The following is an 11492-nucleotide window of genomic DNA, read 5'->3' on the forward strand; positions in this document are numbered from 1 at the left end:
AGGTGAGAATGAAGGAGAAAAAAAGATCGCTGGACAATTTCTCCCCAAATCCCAAATCTCCTAACACCCGGTCTCCCCAAGAAGTTTTTATGCTCTTTGCTTTAAAAACGTGACTTTGAGTCTTCCAGGTAGCGAGCTTGCAGGGTCCCTCTCCAGAGGTGGCGCGCCTCGGAGATCCACAGGGCCTGCGAGGGGCAAGGACTGTCCCACGCCGACTGCATCCTTCCTGCCTGGGTGGCAAGCCTGGCTCCCTCTGACCTTTCCGCTCTGGGTTCTGCTTCACACATGATAGCAGCAAAGGGCAGGGCCTGAGAGGGGCAGGACCCGATGCTCAGAGGAGGAAAGAAATCTGCGAAAAATGGAGGTGAAGTGTTGGGGGAAAGACGGGGGACTGGGGCCGGGCCTCCCTGTGCAGAGGGACTTTAGTTCTACCCCCAAAGGCAGGCTCCAGACATGTCACCTTTGAGGGATGTGGGCAGCATGCTTTCCTGGGGGTCCTAGGAGTCTTCCCTGTGTCTCCCTTTCCCAGGAACCTCAGGCTTTCACACTTTCCCTCCCTCTCTGGATTTCCTGCCCTCTGTGGAGCTCTCCAGACCCCAGCCCTCTTCTTACATCCCAGCAACCTGGCCTGATGTTTGCAGGCTCTGGGAGGGACTGGGGCTGCAGGGAGAGGGAAGGGGACATGGGGATTCTGGCTCCCTCTTGGTTCTCCATCCCCACCGGTGCAGCTGACAACCCCCTCCTGGTACCCCAGCCCCATCATCTGGGTCAGGAGTGCCCTCTTCTTCCTCGAAGCTGACCGAGGAGGCCTGGGTCCTCACTAGTAATTCCTTGCAGTCCTAGGATGTAACATCCTCCCTCTCCAGGGACCCCCATGCTTTACAGACATCACTGATCTCTTGCCCGGAGGATGTTGAAACTCTGAGAGCTCAAGCTATTTATCTCAGGACACACAACCAGCCAAGGAAGGATTTTGTTCCAGAGTCCCCTTTCTAAGCCACTCAATGATTAGGCTGGGACTTCACTCTTGCAGCCTCTGTCTGAGGAGAGGCCTTGGTAAATGCTGTGCCTGGCTTCTAGGGTCACAGCAGACTTGGAAGTAGGAACAGGAAACCTAGTGAGGAGAGGGGAAGGCAGCTGCTACATACGCTCTGATTTTAAAGCAGTGTTTTGCCAGAAGGAAAGAAGCATGGAGAGCAGTCAGGCCTGTCTCAAAAGTCTTGCCTCTTCAGTGGAATTCAGAATAATTCTTTAAGCTACAGAAAGGGACAATTCCACAAGGACAAAGTTCAGGCTGTCAGGACAAGGAATGGAGTTTGGAGCAGGTCACTTTGGTTCTCTTCAGCCTCCCCACACTCCTAACCTTGGTCCCTGAGAAAAAGTGCAACATTCAGAATCTTCATTGGAAAGGAAATAAACTGAGTGAGTGCTTGTTTGTCTCTGTAGCAATCTAACCTTCCCTGAACGAGTGGGTACGTGATTTTGATTCCTTTGTTTTCTTTCCCTGGTTCCTTTATTTCCACTCCATCACCCAGTGTTCACTCTGGGCAGGTGGCTAATGGGTCAGCTTCGTCTATAGAATGGTTTTAAATTTGGCCAGGTTCACTTACATATGTAGCCAATTGTTTGTATATCTTTCAAAGGCTTAGGGTGGAGCTTGGACACTGGACCCCAAGGACGCTTGCAGGGACAATCTGACTCATTAAGGGAAAGCTGAGTCTCAGCAGAAAGGGGAGACATCAGCCTAACGACATCTCCCCAGAGGAATTCCCAGGAGCGCTGCTCAAGGCTTCACCTGGCCAGCTGGAGGTCACCATGGGGGTCATGGATGAGAGCGCCACAAACACCTCAACTAACTCTTTTTCTCTGCTTGACCCCCATGGAACCCAAGCTGCTTTCTTCCCGTTCAACTTCAGCTATGGCGACTATGATATGCCCTTGGACGAAGATGAGGATGTGACCAATTCCCGGACCTTCTTTGCTGCCAAAATTGTCATTGGCCTGGCGCTGGTGGGCATCATGCTGGTCTGTGGTATTGGCAACTTTATCTTCATCGCGGCCCTGGCCCGCTACAAGAAGCTGCGGAACCTCACCAATCTGCTCATCGCCAACCTGGCCATCTCTGATTTCTTGGTGGCCGTCGTCTGCTGCCCCTTCGAGATGGACTACTACGTGGTACGCCAGCTCTCCTGGGAGCACGGCCACGTGCTGTGCGCCTCTGTCAGCTACCTGCGCACCGTCTCTCTCTACGTCTCCACCAACGCCCTGCTGGCCATCGCCATCGACAGGTGCGTGAGGGGTGGGGACAATGAACGAAGGGGCAGTTGTGATTGATGACAGGTATCTGTATTCCCCAGAGCTGTGAATGCGTGGGGGGCCCAAAGGTGGCCCATTTATTGAACAGTGCGAAGAGTTCTAGTTTTCCAGCAGTAAGCAGGCAGGAGGTAGTGGAGCCCCCTAGAGTTGGGCAGCAGGAAGGCTTTTGATCCCTCTGTTATGGACAAGGTCCTAGAGGTTGTATCTGTCCAAGGTCTAGAGGTAGGCAGCTCCCAGGAGGTGTGGAGGGACAAGTTTAAGTTTCAGGCAGTTACCTCTTGAGTCAACTTGGAAATCTTGAGGGAGGTTTCTATCTCATCAAGACATCCTCTACTGAAACGTGATGTCCCCACAAACACTGGTTGATTTTTTTTTATTGTTATGATGATTTAAAAAATTTTTATTTTATATTGGGTATAGTTGATTAACAATGTTAACACGGGTTGAGGGATTTGTTCTAAAAAACAAACAAAACAAACCAAAACAAAAAAGGGGACCCATGCTTATATACTCTTTTTTGGTTGTTGCAGTAATCAGTTGGCTCCTTTTCATACGTTAGTGTACAACAGTACAGAAGAGCTATTTCTAGTGATGGTAAATAAAATCAGTAAGAGCAGCCTATGCAAATCTTTCCTATGTTATCTCTAGGCTTTTCATTTAGTATAATCGCCTGTGCTAATGGGCCAGAGTAGTTTTTGTTCCCTTGGAACAGTTTTGCAGGCTCCTGTGCCCAAAGGTGGACTCTTGTTACAAAACACCTTGTTGCAGTCCAGAGACAGTTACCCTGAGGGTCTAATCGGGCCTCTGTGTACTTGGATCTGCACAGCCCGTCTCTCTCTCTTAACCCAGAGAGCCTGAAGCACAGATGATCTCCGTGTCCCATGGCCTCAGGGCTCTGGTGGTGTTCAGCTCCCTCCCCCCCAATCAGGACACCCCAGGACAGTGTTCCGGGGAGGAACACAGCAAATAGAGCTTGATTTCTGAAGCCATCAGTGGGATGACCAGGGGTAGAATACCTAGACATAGACCACTCCCAAGGGCAGGGAGTTGAAAAGGAACCTGGCCTTAAAACCTAGGAGGATATTGGAATTAGCACATTAAACGGCCCTCAGTCTGTCACCCATAGAAGGTGTCCAGAGGTGTCATCCCTGCGCAAGGCTTGGCCAAGCTCTTCCACATGAGTCACGAAGCCCATGGTGTTCTGTCCACCCAGGAACGGACCCTGGGTGAACCTGTAGAAGGCGCAGGAGGGGGACAGTCAAGCAGAGTATCTGCCCCCCAAGTTCCCTTCACAGCTGTCGAGGAAGATGTCCAGGGACCTTGTCTCTGAACTCTTCTGAAAGTGGAAGCTGCCACCATCCCTCTTAGCACATGAACAGGACAAAACATATGGGATCATTTCTTGAAGTTTCACTCTGGCAAGACAGTTTTTCACCGAAGGTGCTCTCAGCCACCGAAAGTGGGGTATGGTAGGTAGGTGCCTGCTGCGGGGCCCCTGCTCCCTGGGTGAGACCCATTTTACCATGGAGCGGGCTACTCGTAGAAAGGGGTAACACTGCAGGAAGAAATGGCTTCAAGGGGAATGGAAGCCAGGACGAAATCAGGGCATTGGGCTATTCTAAACATGTAAGAGGTAGTATCTATGTCAATCAATCCACCTCCATCTACTGAACTCTTTCAAACTCATATTCGCCTTTCATATGAAACTTAGCTTGTCTGAAATATTGCAGGCATTTCTCTTACGGTGGGTATTTTAATCGGGAACGTGCTTTGCATCATGGGGACGGCTATTGTTTAGAGTGGGGTTGTGATTGGAAACTTGAACCCAGACACTGGGTTTGATTTTGTTAGTTTTAGGCAACTAATTTTTGTCTTGATATAACAAATATGGCCACAGTTATAAAAATATCTTTATTTTTGTTTAATGAAATTTCTGTAGGAATAGTGTGAGCAGTTAGTCTGCCTGGGTTTAAACTCCTACGGCACCACTTATTAGCTGCAGGGCCTTGTGATAGTTAGTTGACCCTTCTCTGCCTCAATTTTCTCATGTATAAAATGGGAATAGTTAGAAAACCTAATGTATTGGGTTGCTTTGAGGATGAAATGAAGTAATACATGTAAGTGTTTAGAACAATGCTTAAAACAGAGTAAGCACTCAATAAACAGCGGATGTTATGCTTTGTAAATTAACCCTTAAAGGAATAACAACAACAAAACCAGATAAACTAATGACTATTTCCGATTGGCTAACCTCTTTGCTTTCATAATAGTGATTGCTTTTGTGATGTGATTAAAGAAATAATGATACGAAGTTTCTAAGAAACACGGCTCTCAAGATATAGTAGAACAGAACTATTTATTTCCCACCCCGTTCTCTGTTTCTACTGTTGGTCCCATGGTTCTCCCAGGCATCTAAGCTCAAAAGTCCCCTTTGTCCTGGCTGCTCTCTCCCTTTCTCCAGCATTCACTTAATTCCCGGGCCCTGACAATCCCCTCCCACCCCCCTGCCCAACCTCCCCCCTGCTCACCCAGGGGCTGAATTATCATAGTCTCCTCTTGGTCTTCCTGCGGTGGTGTCTCTCAGCTCCGCCCCTCTGCCAACACTACTCCCTCACAATCCATCCTCAACATTCATTCATTCACACAATGCATTTTTATAGAGCGACTACAAAGTTACCAATACTATTTCAAGCACTGGTGATACGATGGTGAATAAGCAAAAAAGCTCCTTGTGCTGATGGAGCTTGATGGAGAGAGAACAGTCAGGCAAGCAACCGAGGAAGGTCATTTCAGAGCCTGAGAAATACTCTGAGCAAAACCAAATAAACATAACCTATCATGGAAAAGAATCCAAAAAACAAATACATATATGTATAACTGAATCACTTTGCTGTACACCTGAAACTAACACAGCATTGGAAATTAACTATTCTTCAATAAAACAAACAAGCAGACACGCAAGCAAACACTGAGAGTGACCGAGGGTGGGAGGCACTCTAGCTGGGAATCAGGAAAAGTGTCTCTGAGAAGATATTTGAACAGACAGACCTCTGAATGATGGGGGGAAAAAACTGGCCTCGTAAAGACTGGGAAAGAGCATTCCAGACAAAGAGAATTCTAAGTGCAAAGGCTTCGAGACGGGAGCAAACCTGAAGGTGCTAGGAATAGCGAGAAGGGTTCCATGGCCCAGGGGAAGAAAGCAAGACTGCAGCCAAATTAATCTTCTGCCTCATACGGCCCTCCCTCTCTTGCTCAAAAGACCTCTAACAATGCCACTGTATACAAAATATGGCTGGAATCTTTTCATCTGCTTTTCCAACATTTTATTATCGAGCTCCAGACTGCCTGCCAGTCTCATGCTGGGTAAACACACTGATGTCCTGTTTTCCAAAAAAAGTTGCAATCTTTTTGAGAACTGTCACCACGGCTTATTACATTTCTGTTCATCCAGTGCTAGGTACTTGCTGAGGGTGAAGTTTTACTAAGATCCTAGGTGCCCAGAATTCACAGACAGCAAAAGGTTATAAAAGAAGTAAGGCATGATCCCTGCTCTTGGGAAGCTTACCATCCAGAGTGCGGGGGAAGGGTGAGAACTAACACAGGAAAGTTAGGGGGTAAGTAAAGGGTCAGTCTGAAATGAAATTTAGAGAAGGGGGAGATCGTGGCGTAACAGAATAATCAGAGGAGGCTTCATGCAGGAGACAGACTTTTTACTGGCTTTCAACAAATGACGATCAGCAAGGAGAAAAAAAGATTTCCAAGAGGGTAGGTAGAACTGTGTTTGCAAAAACCGAGAGAATGCTTGAGGTGAGAGTGAGGTCCGGGGAGCGGGGGAGGGGGGACAGGGCAAGGAATGTAAAAGAGTAGAGATCAGAAAGAATAGGGTCCTCTTCTAGAAGATCACAAAATCTAGGCACAGGGAGTCAGACCTGAGGGTAGCAGGGAACTGCAAAATGTCCTCAGAGGACTCTGTCCCCCCAGGTCTGGGTTTCCTCTTTGATGTGGAGACACCTGCACTGTCCTCGGGGTATATCTTTTGGATCTCAGGCACTTGGGGCACTGGGGTCCCTCCTTTTTTTAATCCGGAATCCAGGGGAAGCTGGCCAGTCTGCCTGCCTGTTGGCAGCTCTCTTGTACTGTCTGGACGAGGCAGCTAAGGCATGAGGAACAGCACTCAGCCTTAGGAAGCCCAAATGCTTCCTGGTGAGCTTATCGGTTGGGGCCGGTTGGCCCAAAAAGCAGGTTGTACATTTGCTACCCATCCCATGAGCCGCCCAGTAACTACTGTGACCGCCACTTCGGTGACTAGAGCTGGGGCTGAGTCCTGGGGCAGAGAGGGAGCTCAAATGCTCTCTGCTTAATCACCCAGCCCACTGTCATCACACAGTTAGTGGCTGGACATTTCTTTGTCCAGCAGCCTTCATTCTTTGTTCTCTGGGAAATGCTGACTCTAAGTGGATCTGGACCTGAACCACTGTAGTGGTAGACACGCTACAATGCCAAGGGCATACTCCTAAGGAAAGTAGCTGCCAATTGCCTGACTCCTTTTTGGAACATCACTAGGTCGAAGCTGACTATGATGAAAAGAACAGAGGGGCTGCCAGGATGCCAGAAGGGCAGGAGGAAGGGATATTGCTTGCTCTGGTTTGAAAGGGAAGGAACAATTGGCGTGTTGGCGAGCCCACTGGATTTGGAGCAAGATACGGATGGGTCTACATCATGGTTCTGTCGATTACTAGCTGCGTGGCTTTTGACAGGTTATTTAACTTCTTGAAACCTCAGTTTGCCCTTCTGTAAGATGGGCATCTTTGCTCCCTTACCTATTCAAATGAGTTAGGGTTATCTAATGAGAATGTGGATTTGAAAACACTCTGTAAACTGTAAGTTGCTTTACAAAGTCAAGCAACTATTACTAATAATGGAGTTCTGAGCCTAGCATACCCAAGGCTGGTGGCAATCCTTGAAACAGTTTTCTGCAATTTGCCTATTGGTTAATGTATTTGGAAGACCTCTTGCACAGCTCCCGGTGCTAACTTTGGGGATGGAGGTGGGGTGATGTCAGGATGAACTAACTATCTGATGGGCAATCACAGATTAATTTTGATGTGAAGATTAGTAAATCCAATAAAATAGGTCCAATAAAATAGAAAGTAGCATAGAACTTGCAAATGCAGTATTTGCCAGTAACAGGTGAAAGAAAATTGCTTGCTACACAGAATAGCTCTAAAAATACATTTTAGGATACTAAGAGTTTCTTCTTGTATATTAATAGCCTATTGTTTATGTGCAGTGTCTCATTGGAGCTTCACAGTATCTCTGTGAGCTTGGTGAGGCACTTGATATTCCCATGTCACAGAGGAGGAAATTGAGTCCTCAGGGCTAAGAAAATGAAAAATTCGCGTAGCAAGTTTGTGGCAAAGCTGGGAGTAGATTCTTGGTCTTCTAGATCAGCATTCTCCCCTACGTGTTCATTGGAAAAACACTCTGAGTTTGAAAATATCATAAAGACTTGGGAAATTACTAGTGGGAAAAGAAGGAACAGAATCATATAGTGAACGTTCATATAGCAAGCAGTTACAAATACAGAAATATTCTTTGAGAGAGTAATGAGCAGAACACGGTGGGGTAGATAGAGAGGGAGAGAGCTGGTGAGAGCAAAAGCTCGAAACTCTTAGTTTTCATTATGACTCAGAGCAGGTTTGGTGCCCTCCATACAGCAAGAGCGGCGTGGTCTTCATGTGCATTGACAAAAGCATTGCCAACACCCTGCAGACATTCCCATTTCACCCTCAGCATCCACCCTGGGAGACTGGCGAGTGCCAGGGATTGTTGCTGGTGGCAGAGCGTGACAAGAAGCCAGATGGGCGACCAGAGGGTGGACCCAACCCATCCAACTTCATCTAACAGCTGGTAGCTACAAGAGAGCAGAAGCCTTGTGCCACTGAACTCTCCAGATGACACTCAGTGGGGTTGGCTGTCTGTGTTGTGGGAAGGACAGAAACAGCAGGAATATGACACACAAAAAAAGAATGACCCTCCTCTTCCAGTCAAAATCCCAAGTAAGATGACCTCAAAGGGATCGGCTGCGAAGGGAACAGAATTGTTTAGCTTTCCTTCAGGCCCCTGTCACGTCTGCCCCTGGCTTTACCAGGGATAAGCTGTGGACACGTGAGGATGTGTTTATTTCCAGCGTTGATTAGTCATTCCCTCCCACTTCATTTGCCATCTTTCTCCTTCTCCTGCTTCTACCCCCTGCCACACACAGAACATCTTCCAGGAAACCAGAGCTCTCTGTCTAAGTATGTGCACTCTCTCTGGGAAGGAGGCTTTCATACTGCACGAATGACTCACATCCCCCGGAAAATGCTCTCTCTTCTTTTCTGGACAACTGTGGTAACAGCAGTGTGGTTTTAAGGGAAAGAACAAAAGCAATATCTTTTACTGTCTGTTGCTTTGTGGTTTAAAAAACATGTTCGTGTATATTCTCAATTGATTTTCACATCAACCATGTGAGATAGGGTTAAATGTTTTCTATCGAGAGTCCTGTGGTATTTGACCTTGAGAAAGTCACTCATCTCTCACTAAGCTCCATTTTTCAACCTGAAAAATAAGATAAATGGTCACATGCTTTTCCTCCACCTTTGCATGCAGAGCAATGTTTTTAAAAATGTGGAATGAAGGCAAAACTTTGCCCACTGTTTCTATCAGAAAGGGCAAATCCTCCCAACAACTCTTTGGAATTATCAGGTCCTTTTAGCTCTAAGCTGTGGGGTAATTAGGATGAATGGCCCTGAAAACAGGAAGGACCTGGGAACAGTGCCAGGCTAGAAACCGATAGGAGATGTTATTACTACATTTAATAATAATAGTTACCATTTATTGAGTATATACCGTGTTTTAAACTGTGCCAGAAATTGTGTCTATATTGGCACATTTAATCTTTAAAAACAAACAAACAAAAAAACTTTTGCAGATAAGGAAATTGAGATTCAGAGAGATTAAACATAACTTGCCTGTCCTGGGCATATATCCAGACAAAACTCTAATTTGAAAAGATAAATGCACCCTTATGTTCACAGCAGCACTATTCACAATAGCCAAGACATGGAAACAACCTAAATGTCCATTGACAGATGAATGGATAAAGAAGATGTGGTATATACATACAATGGAATATTACTCAGCCATAAAAAATGAAATAATGCCATTTGCAGCAACATGGATGGACCTAGAGATTATCATAGTAAGTGACTATGTAAGAGAAAGACAAATACCATATGATATCACTTATATGTAGAATCTAAAATATGACACAAATGAGCTTATCTATGAAACAGAAACAGAAGAGACTCACAGATATGGACAACAGACTTGTGTTTGCCAAGGGGTGGGTGGCGGGGTGTGGGAAGGATGGATTGGGAGTTTGGGATTAGTAGATGCAAACTTTTACATATAGAATGGATAAACAACAAGGTCCTACTGTATAGCATAGGGAACTATATTCAATATCCTGGAATAAACCATAATGTAAAGAATATGAAAAAGAATATATATATATATATATATATATATATATATATATATATATATAAAACTGAATCACTTTGCTGTACAGCAGAAATTAACACAACATTGTAAATCAACTATACTTTAATTAAAAAAAAAATAAAAACTTGCCTGAGGTTGCACAGCTATAAGAGGTGGAGCTGGAGCTGGCATTCAAGTCTGCCTTTCCTGGAAGCCCACATAACACTGCTCTTTCCCTCTACACCTAACATTTGATTGTGCCTCAATGTTGTAAAAATAACGTCCTCCTCCAGCACTTCCTTACCACAGTGGTTGATCTCATTTGTGTCCTTGTCCTAGATATCTGGCCATTGTCCACCCGCTGAGACCCCGCATGAAGTATCAAACAGCCACTGGCTTGATTGCCTTGGTGTGGATGGTGTCCATCCTCATTGCCATACCGTCAGCCTACTTCACCACTGAAACGGTCCTCATCATTGTCAAGAGCCAGGAGAAGATCTTCTGTGGCCAGATCTGGCCAGTGGACCAGCAGATCTACTACAAGTCATACTTCCTCTTCATCTTCAGCATTGAGTTCGTGGGCCCGGTGGTCACCATGACCCTGTGCTATGCCAGGATCTCCCGGGAACTCTGGTTCAAGGCTGTCCCTGGTTTCCAGACTGAGCAGATCCGGAAGCGGCTGCGCTGCCGCCGGAAGACGGTCCTGGTGCTCATGTGCATCCTCACCGCCTACGTGCTGTGCTGGGCGCCCTTCTACGGCTTTACCATTGTGCGTGACTTCTTCCCCACCGTGTTTGTGAAGGAGAAGCACTACCTCACGATCTTCTATGTGGTTGAGTGCATCGCCATGAGCAACAGCATGGTCAACACCGTGTGCTTCGTGACCGTCAAGAACAACACCATCAAGTACTTCAAGAAGATCATGCTGCTCCACTGGAAGCCTTCTTACAGTGGGAGTAAGTCCAGTGGGGACCTTGACCTCAAAACCACGGGGGTGCCTGCCACTGAAGAGGTGGACTGCATCATAATGAAATAACCCCAGAACGGGACCTTTGGGACCCTGAGCAGTGTGCTTAGGTACATGCTATCAACCAAGAACACTTGGTTTGCTGCATAGGGCAAAGCAGATGGACAAATATGTCAACGCTGTGTTCAGGGAGCTCAGAATCTCTAAAACTGGTGTGATTAGACGCCATCACCCCTGGCCGACATTCATTGAACATCTAGTTTGTGCAAAGAGTAGGCACTGGTGAAACCTATATATGTTGACGATATTTAATAGGCAAAAAGAAGTAACGATTAAACCAAGAAAAATGTTAGGAGATAGCCTGGAATAATGGGGTTTCCAGAAGGGAGCCTGAGTAGGCATCTAAGACTGTGGTACATGTGTCTGTAGGGTAAGGGTCTCTCTGGACCATCTAAGTTACTCATCAGACACTGAAGTAGCCCATCTCTGGGACTGTTCTTAAGCTTGAGTTCACTCCTAACATTTGCAGGGCTGGGGCAAGAATACAAAGCAGGCTTCTGGCTCTTTCTGCAACTTTCTCTTCTCACCCTTGGTCCTGATTCTCACCCTGGGCACCCAGGAAAGAAAGGAACATACAAATGGTTGGTGGGGGGGACCCAACAATGAGATTCAGTGACTCTAC

At 46.5% G+C, this 11492-nt stretch overlaps 1 protein-coding gene across 1 annotated transcript; it reads left to right on the forward strand.

The window, feature by feature from the left end:
- Positions 1 to 358: 358 nt before the first annotated feature.
- On the forward strand, positions 359 to 10879 carry PROKR1 (prokineticin receptor 1). The gene is made up of 3 exons (XM_068564159.1): positions 359 to 364; positions 1708 to 2288; positions 10183 to 10879. Exons 1-3 carry the CDS (start codon positions 359 to 361, stop codon positions 10877 to 10879), a joined length of 1284 nt encoding a protein of 427 aa, XP_068420260.1.
- Positions 10880 to 11492: the final 613 nt, after the last annotated feature.

Source organism: Eschrichtius robustus, chromosome 15 (genome assembly GCF_028021215.1).
Source record: "Eschrichtius robustus isolate mEscRob2 chromosome 15, mEscRob2.pri, whole genome shotgun sequence".
Taxonomy (NCBI): Eukaryota; Metazoa; Chordata; class Mammalia; order Artiodactyla; family Eschrichtiidae; genus Eschrichtius; species Eschrichtius robustus.